At 42.0% G+C, this 25,326-nt stretch overlaps 3 protein-coding genes and 1 pseudogene across 3 annotated transcripts; all 4 read right to left on the reverse strand.

Annotated features, from left to right (window-relative positions):
* Positions 1-210: 210 nt before the first annotated feature.
* Positions 211-2,435, reverse strand: LOC124851645 (annotated as a pseudogene).
* A 4,226-nt stretch (positions 2,436-6,661) lies between these two features.
* On the reverse strand, positions 6,662-9,950 carry LOC118106775 (extracellular calcium-sensing receptor-like). The gene is made up of 6 exons (XM_047339525.1): positions 9,751-9,950; positions 9,391-9,676; positions 8,468-9,301; positions 8,136-8,357; positions 7,903-8,026; positions 6,662-7,756 (listed from the first exon to the last, which is right to left on the reverse strand). Exons 1-6 carry the CDS (start codon positions 9,948-9,950, stop codon positions 6,858-6,860), a joined length of 2,565 nt encoding a protein of 854 aa, XP_047195481.1. The 3' UTR covers positions 6,662-6,857.
* Positions 9,951-11,521: 1,571 nt separating this feature from the next.
* Positions 11,522-20,127, reverse strand: LOC118106779 (extracellular calcium-sensing receptor). Its single transcript, XM_047339647.1, has 8 exons — positions 19,976-20,127; positions 18,914-18,950; positions 17,675-18,162; positions 14,152-14,422; positions 13,268-14,047; positions 12,867-13,097; positions 12,634-12,757; positions 11,522-12,536 (listed from the first exon to the last, which is right to left on the reverse strand). The coding sequence occupies exons 1-8, from the start codon at positions 20,125-20,127 to the stop codon at positions 11,623-11,625; spliced, it is 2,997 nt and encodes a 998-aa protein (XP_047195603.1). The 3' UTR covers positions 11,522-11,622.
* A 1,183-nt stretch (positions 20,128-21,310) lies between these two features.
* On the reverse strand, positions 21,311-24,540 carry LOC118106230 (extracellular calcium-sensing receptor). The gene is made up of 6 exons (XM_047339477.1): positions 24,271-24,540; positions 23,596-24,110; positions 23,350-23,556; positions 22,714-22,978; positions 22,433-22,556; positions 21,311-22,340 (listed from the first exon to the last, which is right to left on the reverse strand). The coding sequence occupies exons 1-6, from the start codon at positions 24,523-24,525 to the stop codon at positions 21,427-21,429; spliced, it is 2,280 nt and encodes a 759-aa protein (XP_047195433.1). The 5' UTR covers positions 24,526-24,540; the 3' UTR covers positions 21,311-21,426.
* Between the last annotated feature and the right edge of the window lie 786 nt (positions 24,541-25,326).

Raw genomic sequence — 25,326 nt, forward strand, 5'->3', positions numbered from 1 at the left:
AACTATGATTCTTTATATGAGACCGACATGCCTTCTGCCTTGTTATAAGAAGCGTGTGAAACTCGTAATGATAACAGTGTTTTCCTAAGACACGAAAATGCAAACCAGCTTAATCGCGCCAGAAGCCTGGCGGGCATGCATCGTGGGCCTCCATGGGCCAGAAAGCAGGTAGTGAGACAGAGAAGCACAAGAAAAGAGAACAACAGAAGCTCAGCTCAAAAATGTCGCGTTGCTGGCCTTACCACCAGGGGTTTCACTGTACTCTGATGAAGCCACCATGGTGGCCCAAGAGAACCAGGGAATCTGCAGTAGCGAGACGATTGTGATAGCCTATTCCCAACGGCTCGTGATGTGTCAGAATTCAACCTGTTTTGGGGAATGCCTGTCTTTCTCATGGACCAGAAGTCCTGTGGACACTGTGTGCAGTCTGCTGCACCTGTTGAGGGAAGAAGAGAGTGAGATGTCCTCGTTCCCACTGGACAGATATTAGAGCACACTGATGTGGGAACCTGAGGGGAAAAAAAGTGCCGACACACTCACATGATAATCCAATAATTAAATGGGACACATATCTTAGAATTTACAAGCTTAAAGCATGAAACATTTTTTTTTGATGATTACCTTTTTCCCTATCCTCCACACTATCTCTTCCTCCTGGACGCTGAGCTTATAATCACCCTTGGCAGCAGATGCAAAATGACCCACTGTCACATGTTGCACGTGCCCGTCTCTCAGCTGCCAGTTGATTAAGTCATAAGAAGCCGGAGGGTCTCCGTTCTCATCGAAGAACACGTCGTCCCCGAACTGATTTCTGAAATGTACCCTCTGCAGGTGATCAGTGACCTGAGAAAATCATGATGAATTGTGAAGACATTTCAAGGCCAATGATAAGGTAACTTTCACATAGATACAACTTTATTTGCAGACATTGTGGGTTTTGCTCTATTTCTCACCTGTTTGGGCTGAATTTCTGACACATTCAAACACGGCATCACCGGTTTTCCTCCTGGTTTACCGGACGGTTGGCAGAACACCAGCTCATGCAGGGCATGTGCAATGGCATAAACTGCTTTATACACATTATAGGACACTCTGAGCTGTGTGACATTAAAGAACACATGCTGGGAATATAATAATGTCTCGTTGCCTGTGCATTTTTCATTTGTTTCCTCGGATCCTGTGTGTTCACCGGGTGAAACGGGTCGACAGCCCACCATAACCTCCCAGAAATTCCTCACGAAGGCGGCACTTGGGTCTGCGTGAGGGTTGATGCCTGTGAGAAATGGTTTGAGATCCGGGATGGCCATCTTATGCACCACAAATCCCAGGGCTCCGCCGAAAGCTTTGTAGATTTCAGGCGTGGAGGGTCGCGCTGCCGTTATCCAGGCCTCACTAGCGATCCACTGAATTCCAGTGATATTCTGTTTCACTACCTCTTTCATCAAGGGATAAAAATCCCCCTCAGGAACAAAAGCCAGAATGACTTTGACTGTTGACTGCTTGATCATTTCCACAACATCCAGAATCTTATCCAAAGTGTACGTGCGTAGAATTGTCCCGACAAATGCAACACAAACCCCGAGCTTCCTAACCTCCTCAGTGAAAGCCAGGATCCCATTCCGGCCATAGGCATTGTCTGACTGTATGGTGCCAATCCACTGCCAGCCAAAACGCTTGACCAGAGCTGACAAAGCTTTGGCCTGGAAGTAGTCGCTGGGGATCGTCCGAAAAAACGTAGGGTATTTAGCTCTGTCACTGAGGCAGGCACATGTCGAGAAGTAACTCACCTATGAAAATATCACCACAATAAGTCTGAAACAACAAAATACAACAAACAAACTATGAAAGCATCAATCAAATACATATCATTTCTTACGATTGGCACTTGAAATGGTCCGAGAGTTCCAGCCACAGCTAAGGACTGAGACGATCCCGACTCTGCTATGAGAGCAGATACAGCCGGAGGACAAGCGGAGGTTGATTCCATCTCCTCAACTCCGCTGGCCAGTGTTAGTGCAGCACGTAACGCATTCGTGGGAGATGCACACGAGTTAAGGATCCTGTAGCCAAGAGTGATGTTTGGCAGGAGAGCAGATTCTTTGTTAATTTCTTCAATTGCAAATATCATCACTTGGGTCCATCGGAAAGCTCGCAGGTCAAATCTAAAACAATTGAAATAGATTTTACATGTGAGAGCTGCAGCTTTGCAGGTTTAAAACGTCAGACGCAACTTACCCAGCACACTTCACTGCAGGTGGCTCCTTTTCAAACATATAGGTGCTGCCGATCTCTTTGTTGAAAACCGGGAAAATCCCCCCGATCATTATATCTCCCTGCTTGAACAAACTTGGCATATCAAACCTGGCAAACAGTTCACAGCCAGACACTGGGCTCGGGTAGAGAGCGACCCAAGACAAGAGAAAAGCTCTCCACATGTTTGTTCTACTTTATTTTTACGAGGGTGCAGCTCTTATAACAGCTGTGTTGGATGCAGGTAGATGTGCTCTCTTCATAAAAGGTTGATTTATTTCCCACAGGGCTCAGCGACCTTAGATTGGTAAGTTTGATACAGCCGGGACAGAGGATGTGTGTGTGTGTTATAATATGCAAATTACACAATCGTCCACAAGCTGTGTAATTTGGCCAACCCAGTTCAGTGTCATAATAATAATAATAATAATAATAATAATAATAGTAACAGTAATAATAATAATAGGACAAATAAAAATACGAATACAAAAAAATGTAAAATCAAAGACTAATAACATAATGAGTGTATCCCTAAGTTAAGGACATATTCAATGCTGCAAAACAAGTGCTGTTTTAATTTTAGCTGCAAGGCCATGAATGTTTTGTGCAGTAAGGAAATGCAAGTAGGTGCGTTCTTCATGATGTACAATAATAACCTAAAACAAAAAAATACAAAAATATGTGATTGTGTGTTCCCAGTTTTACCTGCTTATCATTTGTCTTTGGCATAAACACTTTTAAAATTTACTGGAGAAAACTGGTCAATTCCTGCAAAAGCTGAACGGGTTATACGTCTCTGTGATGAGGATACGTGGGAGGTTATGGATTGAATTGGTTCAATCTGATTTGTACACACACATACACTGCCTGAAGAATATGTCACTTTTTAAAATGTAATTATCTTTTACATGTAAAACTTATTTTTAATATAGTTATTGATAAAAATGATGACATTTTATTTCGGTAGTGTTTACGCTGTAGTTACTGATACATGATTTTATAAACATTAATAAATGTGTTAGTAATAAAACAGCTGTAAATGGCCAGAACTCTGTGATTCCACTTATCAATCACCTCACCCTGTTTTCTTGGATAAAACAATACAAATTTAATTCTGAAAGATTTTTTAACAATGTTAGCAAGTCCATGGTATAATCAAGGGGTGCTTCTGTAATGACTAATCACATATATACAGAAACGGTATTGAGTTTGTAATTCTGTGTTTTTTGTCTCCAGGACGGTTACTATAAAAGTTGTTCGATGGAGAACCCAAACATTTTTAATGCGGATCTGGATCAGAGGGTGGATCCAGGAATTTTCTTTTACTTGCTTTACAGAGCATCTTTCAACATTTCGTTAATTTGTCGGAGAATAATAAATTAACCTTGATAAGAAAAATCTAGCAAGTCTAAGGGACTGATATTTATGAGAGTGTTACCTTTGACTGTCGGGCCTTGGAGGAGATATGTGCTCCACTGAGTGCAGTTGTAGTTGCTTATAGTGGAGCCTGTTTCTTGACACTTTTTATTTGTCTGTTCCACTGCAGTAAATTGAATAAACTATTATAGGCGTAAATATTTCTGTTGAATGTGTTTAAATTCTACATTCAAAACCAATCTAATGAAATCTCAGACACTGCTTACACTCAGTGGAGGTGATGAATAAAAATGAGGAAGACTTGATTCGGTTCATTTACTTTATTCAACACATCACAACTTATAATTTACTACAATATCTGTCAGGCTGTGAAACTAGTTTATTTGCAGTTAACTCGACACCTTTAAAACTACAGCTCAAAGTGTCCTTGGCGGTATTTTTCCCAACAAATGTCTCTTTGAGTTTTGTTCTGGCCTGAATATGATAATGTAGCATTTTGGAACAAACATGCATGTCAGCAAGGCAAAGCTGGAGGCCAGAGGTCAGGGAGCACAGGAAGCACAGCGTCAGGGAGAAGAGCAGCAGGAAGCTCAGCTCAGAGTTGTTGGCTTTAACAATGGGAGTCTCTTTATGAGTCAGAAAAATTATTGATGTCATTAGAGATAAAAATATGCCCACACAACCAAATCCAGTTAAAAGTGCCCCCATGATCTCGTTGTAGGAGAGGTACTCAGTCGGCTTCGGGAGACACTGGTCTTTCTTTTCATTCGGCCAAAATTCAGGTGGACAGATCAAACAGTCGGGAGAATCTAACAGTGGAGATAAAGAGAGAGATTTTAAATCATGCATTTCATTCCTTTTTTGTTTCTACTGCAAACATGAATGAATTCATTTTCTGTCTCACTTGTCTCATTACTAATTGTCCCCTCGGGGCACTCAAAGCAGTCGAAGCAGCACACAGGTTTACGCTTGTTTATCGCCTTTCGAGTCCCTGGGGGACACGGCTCTCTGCAAACAGACCTCGGCACCTGATTAGAGAAAACACAACGTGAGAAAATTCATAAATGCACCTAAATGCACTGTAGGAAAACATTATAATTCAGCTGGGAGAATTAATTAGACAGATGGTCACTTCACCTCGATACTGTTTCCTCCCCAAACTATCCTGGTGTTGTCTTTTAGTTTGAATTTCTGCCCCTCTGGCAGAGATGTGTCAAATTGACCGATGTTTACGATCTCAACAGAGCCGTCGTCTTTTATTTATAGTTATTAGTTATATAGTTTTAGTTATTAACAACAATAACAATAATAATAACTAGGGCTACGTTGTAGCACTGAACGGGCCCGAGCACACGCAACTTGGGACCTGTTGCTGTTGGTGGAGAGAGCGATCGGCGACCTGGCACACGGCTCCGCGTTGCATGTGTTTTGCGCACTGCAGGAAGGATAAACGCTTCACTTCCTGCGTCCGTCACGAGACGTCGATCCTTGCCTGCTAATTGCGCATTACTGTTCACGCTATCAATTGCAGATCACACAGTGAAAATTTTATGTAAATCGAATGATAGTTGTAAAACAAAGCTTACTTCCTGTTGCCAGTAGGTGGTGCCATCACTATTATTACATACAGACTAATAGATCTGTTCAAATCGGGGCTCTGATGTAGCGTGAGCAATTTTGTGTCAATTGGACAATGTTACAACAACTTAATTTTCACACTGATCAGTAGGTGGCGCCATGACCCTGAATTAATATTAATATATGGAGCTGTTCAGGTCAGGTTTGTGATCATAGGTTAGAATTTGGGGGCCGGTTGGATAATGCAGAGTGGATTTACAAAGTACTTCCTGTTTCATGGCGAATCAGTAGGTGGCGCTATGACACTGAGGAAATATTGACACATGGAGCTGGTCAGGCTTGGACTCTGATCATGACACAAATGTTTGGTGGTGAGAGGCCAAAACGTGTGGTCAGATTTATATTTATGGTCTGTATTTGGTAAATGGTCTGTATTCATATAAAGCACTTTTCTTGTCTTGTTAACCACTCAAAGAGCTTCACTGTACAGTTTTGTCATCCACCCACTCACACACGTTCATACAAGGCTTCCACATGCAGCACTTTCTCTATCACACATCCTTTATCTGGTGTCTGTGCAGGAGCCTGTATCTCTGTGCAGCGCTCCGTGCCCTGCTGGTAGAAGACAGGCCAGACGTCCGACAGAGCCTCACTGCTGCTTTGATTGTTTGCCCTGTGCTGAGAACTGTTGGGTTTCTCTATCATTCTGTACCTTCTATGTAAAGTGCCTTGAGATAATGTATGTCATGATTTGGCGCTATACAAATAAAGTGGAATTGAATTGCATCACTGGACACTTTTCATATACAGGAGGTGAAAAAAGGAAGATGAGCTTTAGTGTCACATCATCATTTAGACTTTGATTTAAAAAAGTTGTAGCTTTATTGTATGTTTCATTTGAAGTTAAAAAAAAATACTCAAAGACTTGTTTTTACTTTTTTCCATTTTAAGTTTTTATTTTATTGTTTGCAAGCGCCTAAATAATCGAGTGACACAAAATATGTTTGGTTTGATTATGAAAATGTATGGGTGAAATGAGTCAATTAAAGTGAGTTTTCAAACAAATCATCTTTAAATGTACTTTAAACATGACAATTACCTGTCTGTACTATTGTATGTAATAGTAATCATTGAATTATTAATTGTCAATCATATATAAAATGTATATGCATGCATTTTACAAAGTGTGTCAAAGATATTGTAACTAATATTCTTGCTAGGTTGTTTGTCTGCAAACAACACACTTACCTGTTAAACATTTGATTTACAAAGTGCTATTATAATGTACTATTATGTTATGACATAATAAATATAAAATAATAAAATAATAAATAATAAACTTAACAGCTCAAATTACAATGATTCAATAATAATTATATAGTAATTAATCAGTTAAATCACAAATAAATGATAAATTCTGTAATAATTGATTAAGATCATAGTAAACATTCCCATCCAGTGGTTCCACCTGCAAAACATAACTTACACACTGTATTGTGTATTTCACAATGTCATATTATGAACGGAACATTTATTACTTTTACAGATGTAAATTCAGACGAAATGATGAAAAGCCATGTTTAATTCTTCAGTATATTATATAAGAGTTGGAAGCAACAGCAGCATATATTCTATATATCATATATTCTTGTTCAGTTTTTTGCCATGACATGTTTCTTGGTGTTTTTCTCTGGTTTGATCAATATTATGTAGCATTTCGGTGCAAAGATACAAATTAATAAACCAAATGCTGAAGACAAAATTGCAAAAGTTTCCACAGCTACGGTGAACTTCCCAGGGGAGCTGACGTATGCTGGGATGAAGGTGATCCAGACCGCACAGAATATCAACATGCTGAAGGTGATGAATTTGGCTTCATTGAAGTTGTCGGGTAACTTTCTGGCTAGAAATGCCAGGACCAGACAAATTATTGCCAGGAACCCGATATATCCCAGCACTGCGTAGAAAGCAGCTTCAGAGCCTGTGTTACACTCCAAAACAATCTTCTTATTGCTGTATCTGAAAACCATGTCTGGGAAAGGGGGATTTAACTTAAGCCACAGTATACAAATCAAAATCTGAATTAAAGTGCAGGAGCAAACTATGATTCTTTGCTGCGCAGGACCAAACTTTCCCGCTACTTTGTTGCCAGGAAACGTGGCTTTGAAAGCTGTGACGACAACAATTGTTTTTCCTAAGACGCAGGAAATGCAGAGCGCGAACGTCACGCCGAAGGCTGTGTGGCGGAGCATGCATGTCCAGACCATGGGCCGGCCGATGAAAGTGAGGGGACAGAGGAAACACAAGAAAAGAGAGAACAGCAGGAAGCAGCTCAGCTCAGCGTTGCTGGCCTTTACCACCGGGGTTTCTCTGTACTGGATGAAAACCACCATGGTGGCCAGAGACAGGGAGGCTCCCAGTAGCGATACGACTGTGATAGCTATTCCCAACGGCTCGTGATATGTCAGGAATTCAACTGTTTTGGGAATGCATATGTCTTTCCCCTCGCTGGACCAGAAGTCCTGTGGACACTGTGTGCAGTCTGCTGCACCTGTTGAGGGGAAGAAGAGAGTGAGAGTCATGCATCTGGATTTAATGTTTGCAGAGAATGTCATGGTCGCTTAGTGATACATTAAACATTACATTTTAAAGCAAATTCTATAACTGGATGGTGTTTGTTAGTCTGCTTATCGGTACCTGTTGAGTTGGCTATAGTTCCATCGGCACAGGGGATACAATCAAAGCAGCAGGAGGGTTTTCCTTTAATTTGAGCTGTCCTCGTTCCCACTGGACAGATATTAGAGCACACTGATGTGGGAACCTGAGGGAAAAAGTGCAGACACACTCACATGATAATCCAATAATTAAATGGGACACATATCTTAGAATTTACAAGCTTAAAGCATGAAACATTTTTTTTTGATGATTACCTTTTTCCCTATCCTCCACACTATCTCTTCCTCCTGGACGCTGAGCTTATAATCACCCTTGGCAGCAGATGCAAAATGACCCACTGTCACATGTTGCACGTGCCCGTCTCTCAGCTGCCAGTTGATTAAGTCATAAGAAGCCGGAGGGTCTCCGTTCTCATCGAAGAACACGTCGTCCCCGAACTGATTTCTGAAATGTACCCTCTGCAGGTGATCAGTGACCTGAGAAAATCATGATGAATTGTGAAGACATTTCAAGGCCAATGATAAGGTAACTTTCACATAGATACAACTTTATTTGCAGACATTGTGGGTTTTGCTCTATTTCTCACCTGTTTGGGCTGAATTTCTGACACATTCAAACACGGCATCACCGGTTTTCCTAATGGTTTACCGGACGGTTGGCAGAACACCAGCTCATGCAGGGCATGTGCAATGGCATAGACTGCTTTATACACATTATAGGACACTCTGAGCTGTGTGACTTTAAAGAACACATGCTGGGAATATAATAATGTCTCGTTGCCTGTGCATTTTTCATTTGTTTCCTCGGATCCTGTGTGTTCACTGGGTGAAACGGGTCGACATCCCACCATAACCTCCCAGAAATTCCTCACGAAGGCTGCACTTGGGTCTGCATAAGGGTTGATGCCTGTGAGAAATGGTTTGAGATCCGGGATGGCCATCTTATGCACCACAAATCCCAGGGCTCCGCCGAAAGCTTTGTAGATTTCAGGCGTGGAGGGTCGCGCTGCCGTTATCCAGGCCTCACTAGCGATCCACTGAATTCCAGTGATATTCTGTTTCACTACCTCTTTCATTAAGAAATACAAGTCCATCACAGGAACGAAAGCCAGAATGACTTTGACTGTTGACTGCTTGATCATTTCCACAACATCCAGAATCTTATCCAAAGTGTACGTGCGTAGAATTGTCCCGACAAATGCAACACAAACCCCGAGCTTCCTAACCTCCTCAGTGAAAGCCAGGATCCCATTCCGGCCATAGGCATCGTCTGACTGTATGGTGCCAATCCACTGCCAGCCAAAACGCTTGACCAGAGCTGCCAAAGCTTTGGCCTGGAAGTAGTCGCTGGGGATCGTCCGGAAAAACGTAGGGTATTTAGCTCTGTCACTGAGGCAGGCACATGTCGAGAAGTAACTCACCTATGAAAATATCACCACAATAAGTCTGAAACAACAAAATACAACAAACAAACTATGAAAGCATCAATCAAATACATATCATTTCTTACGATTGGCACTTGAAATGGTCCGAGAGTTCCAGCCACAGCTGAGGACTGAGACGATCCCGACTCTGCTATGACAGCAGATACAGCCGGAGGACAAGCGGAGGTTGATTCCATCTCCTCAACTCCGCTGGCCAGTGTTAGTGCAGCACGTAACGCGCTCGTGGGAGATGCACACGAGTTAAGGATCCTGTAGCCAAGAGTGATGTTTGGCAGGAGAGCAGATTCTTTGTTAATTTCTTCAATTGCAAATATCATCACTTGGGTCCATCGGAAAGCTCGCAGGTCAAATCTAAAACAATTGAAATAGATTTTACATGTGAGAGCTGCAGCTTTGCAGATTTAAAAACGTCAGATGCAACTTACCCAGCACACTTCACTGCAAGTGGCTCCTTTTCAAACATATAGGTGCTGCCGATCTCTTTGTTGAAAAGCGGGAAAATCCCCCCGATCATTATATCTCCCTGCTTGAACAAACTTGGCATATCAAACCTGGCAAACAGTTCACAGCCAGACACTGGGCTCAGGTAGAGAGCGACCCAAGACAAGAGAAAAGCTCTCCACATGTTTGCTCTACTTTATTTTTACGAGGGTGCAGCTCTTATAACAGCTGTGTTGGATGCAGGTAGATGTGCTCTCTTCATAAAAGGTTGATTTATTTCCCACAGGGCTCAGCGACCTTAGATTGGTAAGTTTGATACAGCCGGGACAGAGGATGTGTGTGTGTGTTATAATATGCAAATTACACAATCGTCCACAAGCTGTGTAATTTGGCCAACCCAGTTCAGTGTAATATTAATAATAATAGTAATATTAATAAAAGTAATATTAATAATAGGTCAAATAAAAATACGAATACAAAAAAATCTAAGCAAATTAATACATAATTCATGTCATTCAAAATCAAAAACAGCAAATGACAAAATCAAAGTGTAAAATCTAAAGTCAAAGACTAATAACATAATGAGTGTATCCCTAAGTTAAGGACATATTCAATGCTGCAGAAAGTGCTGTTTTCATTTTAGCTGCAAGGCCATGACAGTTTTGTGCAGTAGGGAAATTCAAGTAGGTGCGTTCTTCATGATGTACAATAATAACCTAAAACAAAAAAATACAAAAATATGTGATTGTGTGTTCCCAGTTTTACCTGGTTATCATTTGTCTTTGGCATAAACACTTAAAAAATTTACTGGAGAAAACTGGTCAGCTCCTCCAAAAGCTGAACGGGTTATACGTCTCTGTGATGAGGATACGTGGGAGGTTATGGATTGAATTGGTTCAATCTGATTTGTACACACACATACACTGCCTGAAGAATATGTCACTTTTTAAAATGTAATTATCTTTTACATGTAAAACTTATTTTTAATATAGTTATTAATAAAAATGATGACATTTTATTTCGGTTGTGTTTACGCTGTAGTTACTGATACATGATTTTATAAACATTAATAAATGTGTTATTAATAAAACAGCTGTAAATGGCCAGAACTCTGTGATTCCACTTATCAATCACCTCACCCTGTTTTCTTGAATAAAACAAAAAAAAATTAATTCTGAAAGATTTTTTAACAATGTTAGCAAGTCCATGGTATAATAAAGGGGTGCTTATGTAATGACTAATCACATATATACAGGAACAGTATTGAGTTTGTAATTCTGTGGGGTTTTTTGTCTCCAGGACGGTTACTATAAAGGTTGTTCGATGGAGAACCCAAACATTTTTAGTGCGGATCTGGATCAGAGGGTGGATCCAGGAATTTTCTTTTACTTTCTTTACAGAGCATCTTTCAACATTTCGTTAATTTGTCAGAGAATAATAAATGAACCTTGATAAGAAAAATCTAGCAAGTCTAAGGGACTGATATTTATGAGAGTGTTACCTTTGACTGTCGGGCCTTGGAGGAGGTATGTGCTCCACTGAGTGCAGTTGTAGTTGCTTATAGTGGAGCCTGTTTCTTGACACTTTTTATTTGTCTGTTCCACTGCAATAAATTGAATGAACTATTACAGGTGTAAACATTTCTGTTGAATGTGTTTAAATTCTACATTCAAAACCAATCTAATGAAATCTCAGACACTGCTTACACTCAGTGGAGTTGATGAATAAAAATGAGGAAGACTTGATTCGGTTCATTTACTTTATTCAGCACATCACAACTTATAATTTACTACAATATCTGTCAGGCTGTGAAACTAGTTTATTTGCAGTTAACTCGACACCTTTCAAACTACAGCTCAAAGTGTCCTTGGCGGTATTTTTCCCATCAAATGTCTCTTTGAGTTTTGTTCTGGCCTGAATAAGATAATGTAGCATTTTGGAACAAAAATGCATGTCAGCAAGGCAAAGCTGGAGGCCAGAATAGCAAATATCTCCACAGCCACAGTGAACTTCCCAGGAGAGCTGACATATGCCGGGATGAATGTGATCCAGACTGCACAGAATATCAACATGCTGAAGGTGATCAGTTTGGCCTCATTAAAGCTGTCTGGCAGCTTCCTGGCAAAAAAAGCAAGAATAAAACACAAGAGAGCAAGAAGTCCGATGTAACCCAGCACAGCCCAGAACCCGACAGCTGACCCCAGAGCGCACTCTAAGATGATCTTATCTTTATAGTATATCATGTTCATCCTTGGGAATGGAGGGTTGGTTGTGAGCCAAAGTACACAAATTACAACCTGAACCAGGGTGAAACTCAGAACACTGAGCCTCTGCTGGGCAGGACCGAACCATTTCATCATATTTCTGCCTGGAAGTGTCGCCCTGAAGGCCATTAACACCACTATAGTTTTCCCGAGGACACAAGAGATGCAGAGGACGAAGGCGATGCCGAACGCAGTGTGCCGCAGCATGCAGGACCACTCAGAGGGCCGGCCGATGAAGGTCAGGGAGCACAGGAAGCACAGCGTCAGGGAGAAGAGCAGCAGGAAGCTCAGCTCGGAGTTGTTGGCTTTAACAATGGGAGTCTCTTTATGAGTCCGAAAAATGATTGATGTCAGTAGAGATAAAAATATGCCCACACAACCAAATCCAGTTAAAAGTGCCCCCATGATCTCGTTGTAGGAGAGGTACTCAGTCGGCTTCGGGAGACACTGGTCTTTCTTTTCATTCGGCCAAAATTCAGGTGGACAGATCAAACAGTCGGGAGAATCTAACAGTGGAGATAGAGAGAGAGAGATTTTAAAACATGCATTTCTTTCCTTTTTTGTTTCTACTGCAAACATGAATGAATTCATTTTCTGTCTCACTTGTCTCATTACTAATTGTCCCCTCGGGGCACTCAAAGCAGTCGAAGCAGCACACAGGTTTATGCTTCTTTATCGCCTTTCGAGTCCCTGGGGGACACGGCTCTCTGCAAACAGACCTCGGCACCTGATTAGAGAAAACACAACGTGAGAAAATTCATAAATGCACCTAAATGCACTGTAGGAAAACAATGTAATTCAGCTGGGAGAATTAATCAGACAGATAGTCACTTCACCTCGATACTGTTTCCTCCCCAAACTATCCTGGTGTTGTCTTTTAGTTTGAATTTCTGCCCCTCTGGCAGAGACGTGTCAAATTGACCGATGTTTACGATCTCAACAGAGCCGTCGTCTTTTATTTGCCAGTTAACTAAGTCATACTGGGCAACTGAGTCTCCGTTTTCATCAAAGAAAACCTTGGCCCCACTCTGTGTTGTGAAGTTCATGTACTTAATGTGCTCCAACACCTGTAAGAGGACAATCAGGACATTTCAGCATATTTGCGAGAAACCAATAAGATTTGTAGCTAATATTCAAATGTTAAAGTTTTTGCATTAACATCAAGGTAAGGAAAACATTAATATTAAGTATCTTATGCCTGAGTAAATATACCAGAACTTACTAATTTAGGCCGAACTTGGTCTTTAGTCACACAGGACTTTCCAGTGGTTGGATTTGAGCCATTGTGACATTGCAGTAGTGCGTGAATAGCATACGCCACCAAGTACACAGCTTTGTACAAATTATTCTCTGGCCTAAAATGTTTCACGTCTGTGTAGTCACTGGAGACTGTGCTGAGATCTTCTGTGCCAGTACACGTAGCAGAAGTATTTGACGGAGAGAAGCTGCAGTCAAAGAACGACTCCCAGAAATCTTTAACTATAGCACTCTGTGGTTCGTCAGAGGGTTTAAAGCTGAGTAAGAATTCACCAAGACCTGGGATGGAGGCCTGAGGGAGGGCGAAGCCCATCGCCCCCTGCAAAATGCTCTTTCTCCTGTCAGAAGCCAGGTCTGTTTGAGTGATCCAAGCCTCACTGCCAACCCATTGCTTTCCAGTGATGTTATACTTCTCTATTTCTGACAAGAACGATTTGGTGAAGGGCAAAAACAAGAGGACCACCTTGGACGAGGATTTCCTCAGAGCCTCCACAATAGCAGGAAATTTTACATGTGTCTTTGAGTAAGGTAACCGGTATTCAACACATATGCCCTCTTTTTCGGCTTCCTTTGCAAATGCCATTGTACCTTCTTCTGAGTACACGCCCTGAGAATAAATGATCCCCACCCAGCGCCAGTCAAAGTATTTCATGAGCTGCACCAGACCGATGATTTGGAAGCGGTCACTGGGCACAGTTCTGAAGAATGTGGGGAACTGCCTTTTGTCACTCAAACAAGCACAAGTGGAGAGATGGCTCACCTTCAAAGAAAGAAAACATGTTAACCACAACAAGGCAGAATAAACGTTCTTCAAAGATGGAAACATGAATAAATCCCAGTTATTTCCCAATCACGTCTCCTCACCTGTGGAATGGATAGCGGGCTGAGTATGATGTTTATGTCTTTACTCACTCCGGAGGAGGAATGGCCCAGGAGAGCCTGTATCTGATCAGCGCAGCCCTTTGAGTCCTCTCCGTTTACGGCTTCCACTGCTGCTCGAATCAGGTTCTCATCCCCACAACCATTGTACAGCCTGTAGCCCAGACTCAATCCAGGAAGGAGCTTAGTATCTCTGTTGATCTCCTCCACTGTAAACATCACTATCCTGGCAAACTTCAGTTCCCTGTCATTCAGCCTACACACAGTGTTTGCTTGTTATGAATAAATGACATTAGAGCTGATCACTTTCACACATAAAACATGTTACGTCCGATTACATAACATACACAGGTTTTACCGCACATTCACTTACTTTTTGCAGTATGTATACGGCAATGCGTGGTAGCCATTGTCAATCAATTTGCGTGTAGTAGACAAAGCGAAAACTCCTCCGATAATGAGATCACCATCTTTAGAAAACTCCTTGAACCCTGTTTGCCCGATCATTTTGCATGTTTGTTTTTCTGACTTTATCCCTGCCAGCAGAGTGAAGAGGATACAAGTGATCCAACCCATCACGAGTCTCCCTGTTCTTCACTGAAAGCAACTCTGACCTGGGAACTGACCTTTATAGTGTTTCTTTGTACCATGAGAGAAGAAGCAACAGCCAATGTGAACGTACTCCTAATTCCCATAAGATTATTCTCAACGCATTACTGCACTTCTAAGAAACCCAGCCCAATGACGTGTAGGAGACAGAACTGATTTACCTGTTGTTGTTTCGTTGTGCTGTATCTGTTTAAAGGGTTCGGTCAATTACAGAAGTCTGCCAGCTGTGGATCTCTAAAAACATATAACGCTAATAATAATAATAATAATAATAATAATAATAATAATTGTCTCGTATTGTCTGTGGCAGTTGAACAAAGTGGCAAAATGTTGGACTTTTCTTCAATGTGTTCAAACACGTTGCCTCATAAACTCAGAACTGCTCAGATTCTTAATAACTTTCAGATTAGTGATGGTGTTTAATGTTAGTGTGTAAAGTTTTTCAGGGGATCTTAAAGGGGACATAGCATGCAAATTCCACTTTGTTAGTGCTTCTACAGGTTAATGTGGGTATCTGGCATGTCTACCAACCCAAAAACTCTGGGGAAAAAACACTCGCGCGTTTTGTTATAGTTCCTCTAAGTCAGAAACGTCATGCTTGAGCGACTCGATTGCGCTTCCTGGGTATTGTGTCGTAACAATACACTGGAAGTCTCCTACATGGTCTTGGCCCACCCCCCGTCCCGTCCCGTCCCGTCCCCCCACACTCGTTACTCCGGGTTTACACGGAGGCTGCGAGGCAGCGCAGCGCCGTTCCCAAGCACGCAGCCGGGCTGTTCACACGGGACGAGCATTTCTCCGCTGGTCAGCCCGCGATTCACTCACATGTGGCATTTGTCTGGATCGTTGGGACTGGGAGGCTGCAGCAGCTGCTCGGGAGCGCACCGCTCTCCCGTGCGTGAGCTGGAATTTGTGTCAGCGCCACACAGCCAACAGTGTGGAGGACTTCCGCAGTGTTCAGCGCTACTGTAACCCCGAACCCCGACATTCAACGGGTACAACAACAAGCGGAGAAAGCAGAATCGCGGGCTGACCTTATATGTACAGTCTATGGGGCTGACCACAGCGCGGAGAAATGCTCGTCCCGTGTGAACAGCCAGGCGGCTGCGCGCTTGAGAACGGCGCTGCGCTGCTCGCAGCGGTCTTCCACACTGCCAGCTGTGTGGAAGACTTCCGCAGTGTTCAGCTCTACTGTATGCCGGGTTACAGTAGTTCCCGGGTTACAGTAGTTCCGCCGGGTTACAGTAGTTCCGCCGGGTTACAGGTAATGATGGTCTCCATAGCCCCCCACCCTCTTTCTCTCTCTGTCTGTCTGCTTGTGTGCTTGTAGTGGATGGGCAGAGGGGACATTTAATTATGTGATTGGGAAAATTAAAACTCCAGGACAACAAGGGGAATACAAAGTATGGGATGCATATTTGATAATTTATATCATATAAAATATGTAATTTATATCGTTTAAAATCATGGGGGAGGGGGGAGCTGGCTCATTAGCATTTAAAGGAACAGGCAGTCAAAACAGGTCGCTCTGTGGAGGGCTGTTTTATACAGGGTAAAAAGGGTGCTGTTTTAAATGATCCTTGTGGTATTTTGACCAAAGTATGTTACAGACATTTCATTAAGACCCCAAGGAACCATATCAACTTGTGGTAAAATGGGCATGCTATGTCCCCTTTAAGTGTCAATCAAGTGGGCTCCGACCCCCCGAGATGACTCGTAGTTTGCACCCAGGGTCCGATTCTTGTGAAATTGATATCTCAAGGAACACCTTTTCTGCAAATTTGGCACAGACGTTCACTTGGACTCAAGGATTAACTGATCAGATTTGGGTGGTCAAAGGTCAAGGTGCCTGTTGTTGGCATCTTGAACATGATATGTCAAGTCAAACACACACACACACACACATACACACAAATAGTTTATAGTAGTATACGGTTTTAATTAGATTGCAATATTTTTTGTTGTTGACGTACCAGTCAATGTGACTTCGCTACATGATCAGAGATTAACCCAGGGTGAAAGGGTTTGACTTTTTTTTTTTTTTCAAAATCTTCTATAATTTTGATTGATTATCAAGAAATATGTTTTTACTTCTCTTGAATTTGTGTTTGCCGCAGCCTTAGACTTAATTGACTGAAGTTAAGTCATGATGTTCTCTCTGAGTGATCATCTTCAGTATCAAACACTCACTGAGTTGCTGCAAAGAAAATGTTTTGTCTGTTTCCTCTTTCCTTTAGCTTTATTTATCTATATGTATAAATTAAACATTTCTGAGAAACAAAAGTGGCAAGTGTCATCAAATTTCCTGCAACCTTACATGATAGGTCTAACAAAAACGCACCAGGAACCTGTCCTTTGCATTGTAAATGGTGGATTTTTGCCACATAACGTTATACATTAGTACAATATGACAAGAGAGGGGCACACATGAACACACATTTAAAGTTAAAAAGGTTTAATGATATCATAAACAGCCATGTACACGTGTTTTAAATATATATTATATATGTATACTATACTTTGATCCAACAAAACTGGGTTATTAAAGCTGGGAGCTTAGATTGTGTTAATGTTTGATATTACAAGAAAACATAAATAAGGGGAAATTACACTGATATATACATTTTTTGAATTTTTTTCAATCCACATTTTTCAATCAAATTGCGACGTCGTTAATAGTAAAGAGACATGCCTGAAAATATGAAAATTTAATGAACTTTAAATGAACCTGCGGATCTTAACAACCAGTACATACTTTGTTGGTATCCTTGAATTTTGAAGACAGGTAACTAGTTGCACATGTAGGAGTAAACTCAAAAAATTCACTTTCATCAGGATGAATTGCAGCAGACTGAGAATTGAGACAGAGATGCAGTACAAAGCAGCCAGCAGCACTAACAAAGCCCAGGAGCTCAGAGTTGATCCTCCGTTGCCCTCAACAAGTTCATCTTCCATCCAGTGTCTCACATTCTTATTGAGCAGACGAAGAACACAGGTCAACCAGAGGATCAGCACAGTGAGAGGCAGAGCTCCAAACTGCTGCTGTGTCGGACATAGCACTTTCATGACAGCCCTGTAGGCGAGTATCACATGCACAGTTCTACCCAAAGCACAGGAGAGGTAGACGGCGACAGAGACCGCCACAGTGATGCCGGGCCACTCAGAGGGCTGCTGAGTGGGGAAGGAGTGCAGTGTGAGGCTTAAGAGCATCGCCATTGTGGAGTTACTCTCATTCACAGCACTGGGCGATAGTTTCATTCTTCTTATGTACGTCCCGAGAAGCAACACGGCCGCCAGGAAGAAACGTCCAACCCATCTGCTGGGGACAGGCTGCACACTCTCCACTCGGCCTTTCTCACATTGCTTTGCACAGAACTTTGGCAGCATCTGTTGATATAAGGGGAAAAAACACCAGTCAAACAGTATCAGGCTTGGCTGAGGTGCCCGGAGCTTTACAAAAATCTAACTGAACGAGAGAAAAAAAAGCATCTGCACACTGAAATCTGTGCAAATATCTTGTTTGAATTCATTTGCTTTCTTCTCGCTTTCTTCTTGAAGGCCTGAAAAGGTTTGAAATGCCTGCAGCGGCAGATGAGGCCTACAAACAGCACTTGATTAGTCAGAACTAAAGGTTTTAGTGTATGGATGCTTTTCTCTAACTTAGCATCTGTTGATACAAAAACTGTTACAGCACACTGTAATCACCGATTAATGCAAACACATACAGGCAACATGATGATACTGCAGGATGCACTGTGCCTGTCGTAACTGTGTCATAACCACATTTAATTTATAGAATATTTGCAGATGAATTCATTTACCAAAGTAGACATTTCCATATGTTTATTTTAGTGTTGAAGGTGTGTAACTTAATAAAATGCTTCTGTGCAACTCCTGCATATTTTAATATATCTTGACAACATCCATCCCTGAAAATGAAATATGAAAAAAACTGCTTTTATGAGTTTATGGTTTGAATAAATCTGGTTTTACTGTATGATTTTATATTCACACAACCATATAGTAAAATCTGTAAATGCCCTACAACGTATTAAGTTTAAAATAATATAAAATAATAATGTTAAAAACCCGTAAACAGCAGATCCTAACATCAGGCTGTTTGACTCTTCAGGCTCACCTGGTCCAGGATGAAGATAAATCCAGGTTCAAGTTCTCTGCACAAAAAGACTTGCAGATTTCTGAACTTGAAGCTACATGATTTACAGACGCAGATGCAAGCCATTGTTTTCCAGCGGCTCTCCAGAATGAGGATAGTGATGTGCAAGCAGTGTGCTGCAGATTTCAGGACAGATGGAGGAGAGATACTTCTACAACTCCAATCTGTGCACTGACTATCAATCTTTACCTATGAAGGAATTTACATACAAAACACATATGATCATTTATACATTTTTAATAAATTGGAACGAGGAGATATTTTGGTCTCATTTCACATAATGAGTATGATGACTGTAAAACTCTGGTGCTCACCTCGACTGTACATAAAACACAGCTGGTTTCTGACTGGAAACACACCAACAGCTGCTGCTGTTTGCAGACAAGCCTGTTACGTGTCTCTCCATTCACATTCGTTTCCTTCTCTCTTCTCAAAGGTTTCAAATAACCATTAGAGAACATGAGGTTCACAGTTAGACCAGGAAATAAACAGCACTCCTGTGGGATCCTGTGCTGTGTGAGAATCCTCTCAGAGGCTGATCTCACATCAGGAGAACTAAACAGAGGGATTCAAAAAAAGACAGATACCAGTTCATGATTACATTGTGCAGCAAAACGGTCATAACACGTTATTACTGTCACAAATTGCATTATTTTCTCAAGTGCTCACCATCATTGAGCCAAAACAACACTGAATCCAACAATGCAACATAAAAAGCGTAATAACGTGATTGTCTCTAATTAGATCAAATGACTTTAAATTGTAATTGACTCATAAAAGCTCCTCTAGCGATGGTCTAATTGTCTTTTGAGGCGTGTTTAGGACCCAATAATTCAGGCTGGTTCTTCACAGAGGAATCATTAAATTACAGGCTAATTGCTGATTAATCTGTGGGAAACCACACCAGGGTTTTTTATGTCCTTGACAAGAAGAGAAAAGAAAATAAAGCAAGTCAATGAGCAAGACACAAGATGGAGGAAATGGAGAAAAACATCGGAAGTCATTTACCAACAAGATACTCACCTCTCACATTTCACTGTCAGTTGTGTTGTGTAATGAGTGACAGCATTTTGAGACGATGCGTTTGAGCTGCAGCCCTTTGTCTCGTCATCATGCCCGTACCCAGTGAGCTCAGTACACTGGTCCAGGCCGAGCCATGAGCCAGACGACACCATCCCAGTGAACAGTGTAAAGAAGACAAACGTGACTGTTGTCATCTCAGAGCCTCGCCTTCGGCACCGTCACGTTTGCTGGTAGGACGTGTTTTATAGCTTCCTCTCTTCTAACCAGTTGTAGGAGGCAACGTACTGGGCCACTCTCAGAGGTACATGCAAATTCTTGTTTTTGCGTAGGAACTGAGTGACGAATGAATCTGTTGAGAATACACGTGAGGCCGGTTTCCAAATCATGGTCCGTTTTGCTGTTTACCGACAGGAATTTAATGAAGGCCGTACAGTTAGCACTGATTCACGTGCATGTGTTTGCAAACATGTGGATACAGTATAAGTATTACATCTTAAAGAAATCATGTGTTTCAACTGTTGTGTTAGGCATATAGCATATAATATTAACACTGCATGTATTTCTAATATATAATTAGACTGGGTAAGGCCTTCCTTTGCTCTACGTGGATTCCACAAGATTCTGCTCCATGTTGACACGATTACATCACATCATTTCTGCAGATTTGTCATCGGCACATTCATGCTGCTTATCTCCTGTTGTACCACATCCCAAAGGTGACCTACTGGATTGTGATCTGGACAATAAAGACCACTGATGGTTTCTAATCATGGTGGAAGTAGTGGAAGACGGTGAGCTGTGGCCATGAAGGGAGTAGTAATAGTAGTACAGTAGTCAGTGATACTCAGATCCACTGTGGCATTCAAACCATTATTTATTGGTCATAGGGGCCGAAGATGTGTGCAGGTTTAGAGTCTATAGATTCATCCTGTTAATGACAAATTGGTCCATAGACAAGTGAAGGGTTTTCCAGTTTTATCTGACTGGTTCGGAACATGTGCACTCCTTGGCCTACAGGAGTGGAACCAGATGTAGTCTTCTGTGGTTGTGCTTTTCTACTCACCAGTTTGAAAGAATGGTTTTCTGAGCTATTGAAGCTTTTCTGCCATCAGCAATAACCACATTTCCTATATCCTCCTCTGGCGTCTTGTTTTTTGTTTTCTGTTTTCCACACCATTCTGAGTAAAAACTGTAAAAACAGTAAAATAATATTCTTGTTCTTCTGAAAAAAAAAAAAATCAATGATAAAGAGGCAAACTGCTCACAATTTCTTTAATATAAAACACAAAATAATATACATTTCAAAATGATTATTGGTGATCTACCATCGTAGATTATGTACTGCATACAGTGTTACATTTATATAATATTAGGAATCCAGTATTTTGTAAATTTTATTGCAATTTTGTTGTAATCTTATAACTTTAATTGACTATTATAAATATGAGAAATCAATATTGAATATCTTTTGTTTTGCCCATCATGTGCTTTTTGGTATTTTGCTCTGGTCTCAGTAAAATAACATAACATTTGGGTATAAATATACAGAAAATAAGTCCATAACTTGAGGCTAGAATAGCAAATATCTCCACAGCCACAGTGAACTTCCCAGGAGAGCTGACGTAAGCCGGGATAAATGTGATCCAGACTGCGCAGAATATCAACATGCTGAAAGTGATGAATTTAGCCTCGTTGAAATTATCAGGAAGCTTTCGAGCCAAAAAAGCAAGAACGAAACACAAAATGGCTAAGAGTCCGATGTATCCTAACACAGCCCAGAAGCCGACAGCTGAACCCAGCGCACACTCCAGTATAATCTTCTCCTTATAGTGGTTCATGTTTTTGAACGGAAAAGGAGGATTGATGGTCAGCCAAAGAATGCAAATCACAACCTGTATGAGAGTGAACGCCAGAACGCTGAGTCTCTGCTGTGCAGGCCCGAACCATTTCATCACATTTCTGCCTGGAAGTGTCGCCCTGAAGGCCATTAACACCACTATAGTTTTCCCGAGGACACAAGAGATGCAGAGGACGAAGGTGATGCCGAACGCAGTGTGCCGCAGCATGCAGGACCACTCAGAGGGCCGGCCGATGAAGGTGAGGGAGCACAGGAAGCACAGCGTCAGGGAGAAGAGCAGCAGGAAGCTCAGCTCCGAGTTGTTGGCCCTGACAATGGGAGATTCCCGGAAGTGATAGAACACCAATGCTATCACAACGGTCAGAACTGCTCCCAGCAGACAAAGGAATGTTAAAATGATCCCCATGAACTCTGCATAGGACAGAAATTCAATTTCCTTCAAGATGCACGTGTCTCCTCTGGTGTTCGGCCAGTAATCAATGGGACATTTGAAGCAGTCCACAGAGTCTGTTATTGAAAGAGACAATGAAGCTGGTTAGATCAAAAGCTAACTTAGAGTATTTATTCAATTTGTGAAATTTCTTTTTCTTTTCTTTAACCTTTAATTTTGCTGATTTCTCCTTCAGCGCACGGCACACAGTCATAACAGCAGACAGGTTTTCCTTTCTGCAGGGCTTTGCGTTTTCCAGGGGGACAGCTCTCACTGCACACGGACACAGGCACCTGCTGCACATGTTGAGGAGTTTGTATGTGACCCATACACTGCAAATTCTATTGGGGTTTGTATCTCAGTCAATTCTATGGATTATACAATGTTGTGGAGCAGCACATTGTGACTGACAACCCAGAAATGTGAGAACAAAGCAACATGAATTTGTACCGTGTAACTTCCTCCACCCCAAACTATCTTCACGCCGTTCATGACAAACTGGCGCTCGCCGGGCAGAGTGGCGTCGAAAACACCGACGGTGGAAACATGCGCGGTGCCTGAAGTGACACGCTGCAAGTTTATGAGTTCATATCTCGCTGGTGAATCTCCATTCTGGTCGAAGGTCACTCTCTCCCCTTGAGTTGTTGTGAAGTTGATATTCTGTAAATAATGCAGCACCTGTAAAGAGGAGAGAGGATGAATCGAATGCAGATTTCTCTACTTCTCTGTTTAATTTGACTTTTATGTACGGTGGCCGAGAGAGCTGAAAGCACGTGCAAATTAAGAAAACAACTTCATCAACACATGCGCTGCAAAAAGTCACGACACATGCAAATACAGAATTGGCTTCAATGAACCTGGCTGTAGTTTAATGCTGTATTTGCGTGTGTTGTGACATTTTGCAGCACATGTGTTGATGAAGTTGTTTTGTGTGTTTTCTTAGTTTGCAGTGCGTTGAGCTCTCTCAGCCTCCGTATTTATGGGACATTAGAACAAGTGATATTAGAGATCAACAACTCTTTTGTTTTCTTCCTCACCTGCCATGGTTCAAAGTGTTTAGTATCGGCACAGCTCCCATTAGAGAACGGGCCCATCTTCCCTTCACACGTGACCAAGTTATGCAGAGAATGAGCAGCTGCATAAACCGACTTGTACACATTGTTTGTGAATCTGAGCTCTGAAACATCTGTAAAATATGTTTCAACATTCTGCAGGCTCTCCAATCCGCTGCACTTTCTTTGTGTGTTTGTGTCGTTGCCCAGAGAGCAGTCGAACGTCTCTTCCCAGAAGTCTCTGACAAACCGACTGTCGGGGAACTGTGAGGGGCGCAGCCGCCTCAGGTGCTCCTCCAGCCCCGGGATCCGGGCTCGGCTGACGACAAAGCCCAGTGAGCCCACCAGGATGCTGTGCCCCTCGCTGTCGGTCAGAGAGTGATCTGTGATCCAGGCGTCGCTGCCCACAAACTGCAGCCCCGTGATATTCTGTCTGTGCAACTCTGCTGCCAGCACTTTAACCTCTCTGTGCGACATGAAGGCCACAATGACTTTGGAGGTGGAGTGCTTCACAGTTTCAACCACTCTCCTCAACTCGCTGAGAGGACCCGTCTGCTCAAAGGCCTGGTAATACTCGATGCACACCCCCTCTTCTTGCGCAGCTTGTATGAACGAAGTGATCCCGTTGATGCCGTAGTCATTTTTATTGCTTATAGCCCCCACCCAGGTCCAGCCGAAGTGCCTGACCAGCTTCGCTAAGGCTCGGCTCTGGTGGAGATCACTGGGAATGGTTCGGAAGAAGGATGGAAACTCCTCTCTGTTGCTCAGACATTCACAGGTTGCAAAGTGGCTTATCTGTGCCGAAGTAAAAAAAAACAATACACGTCATATACCACATATAAAGAAAGCATCTCTAAGATTAAAAATCTAGAATTAGACATATCCACAACCATTTGACAGTGATGAAAAGATGAATGATTTTACAAAGACTGAAGGAGCAAAGGTCAATCCTTACCACTGGTATCTGAAATCGTCCTATAACCCGAGCGAATCCCATGGTGGGTGCAGAGCCAGAGTGGCCCAGTACAACCAGGGCAGCGTCAGCCTTTGTGCAGTTCCTCTCATCTATGACCTCTCTGTGCCCGCTGGCTAACTCTATAGCAGCCTTGATGATGTTTGTCATTCCACAGGAATTATATATCTTGTAGCCCAGTGTGTGATTTGGGAGAATTGCAGGATTTTGATTTATTTCCTCGATTGCAAAGATCATGGTCTGGGCAAATTTGAATTCCCTTACATTGATGCTAGAAAAAAAACACATATTTAGATTGATTTAAACAAGAACGCACATCAGAGAACGATATCAAACTCCAAACACAAAAACGCATACTTACTTCAGGCACTGTGGAGGATGGGGTAAGGTTTGAAATGTGGGCACACTGCCTCTGTAGTCAGTGCGAAAGGTGAAGATGCCACCTAAGGTGAAGTCTCCAGCCTTGGTCAGCTCAGGTGGTTGCACCGTCCCCTGCAGCCGGCACACAGGAGTCACCCCCTCGATCAGAAGAACCAGGAGGACGAGCTTCAGCGGAGGCATGGCTTTCATCTGCAGGCTGGCTTCTTCAGCACTGTCCCCCACTGCACCCTTTATACCCTGCATATGCATGATCAAATCCATATCCATGCAGAGACCTGAGTGTAAACACCCCCAGGGAAAAGACAGATGTGGTATGTACAGTAATAGAGGATTATGCTATAGTTATACACACAAATATATATTGTTTACTTATATTTTGCTTTCACTATAGAAGCAGGTGCAGCCCACATCTCAAATCTGAGCAAATCTTCAGGTCTTAACACAATTATTCAATGAACCTCATGAAACAACAGTAATCAATCAATTAACATCAATGTTGGTTATGTTGTATAAATAATCCACATTTAGTCCTATATCATTTTTTGAATACAATAGACTTATTACCTGTGTTTTCCCACCTGTCCATTCTTTCATTGGTTGATTTGTGTGATTGTGAACAAGTTTACCAAAAAACTACAAAACAGAATTCCTCAAAGC

The sequence above is a fragment of the Hippoglossus stenolepis genome, chromosome 4, assembly GCF_022539355.2.
Source record: "Hippoglossus stenolepis isolate QCI-W04-F060 chromosome 4, HSTE1.2, whole genome shotgun sequence".
Lineage (NCBI taxonomy): Eukaryota > Metazoa > Chordata > Actinopteri > Pleuronectiformes > Pleuronectidae > Hippoglossus > Hippoglossus stenolepis.

What these genes read in the sequence shown, in the direction of transcription:
- LOC118106775 (XM_047339525.1), bottom strand. Translation starts at nt 9,950, where the DNA reads ATGTGGAGAGCTTTTCTCTTGTCTTGGGTCGCTCTCTACCTGAGCCCA. An exon ending in GACCATTTCAAGTGCCAATC is followed by an intron (nt 9,302 to 9,390) that starts GTAAGAAATGAT and finishes ATATTTTCATAG; the next exon opens with GTGAGTTACTTCTCGACATG. An exon ending in AACTATAGCCAACTCAACAG is followed by an intron (nt 7,757 to 7,902) that starts GTACCGATAAGC and finishes TCCCCTCAACAG; the next exon opens with GTGCAGCAGACTGCACACAG.
- LOC118106779 (XM_047339647.1), bottom strand. Translation starts at nt 20,127, where the DNA reads ATGGTGTCGTCTGGCTCATGGCTCGGCCTGGACCAGTGTACTGAGCTC. An exon ending in CTGACAGTGAAATGTGAGAG is followed by an intron (nt 18,951 to 19,975) that starts GTGAGTATCTTG and finishes CTTTTTGTGCAG; the next exon opens with AGAACTTGAACCTGGATTTA. An exon ending in GCCCGCTATCCATTCCACAG is followed by an intron (nt 14,048 to 14,151) that starts GTGAGGAGACGT and finishes CTTTCTTTGAAG; the next exon opens with GTGAGCCATCTCTCCACTTG.
- LOC118106230 (XM_047339477.1), bottom strand. Translation starts at nt 24,525, where the DNA reads ATGATCTTTGCAATCGAGGAAATAAATCAAAATCCTGCAATTCTCCCA. An exon ending in GACGATTTCAGATACCAGTG is followed by an intron (nt 24,111 to 24,270) that starts GTAAGGATTGAC and finishes ACTTCGGCACAG; the next exon opens with ATAAGCCACTTTGCAACCTG. An exon ending in GGGGTGGAGGAAGTTACACG is followed by an intron (nt 22,557 to 22,713) that starts GTACAAATTCAT and finishes CATGTGCAGCAG; the next exon opens with GTGCCTGTGTCCGTGTGCAG.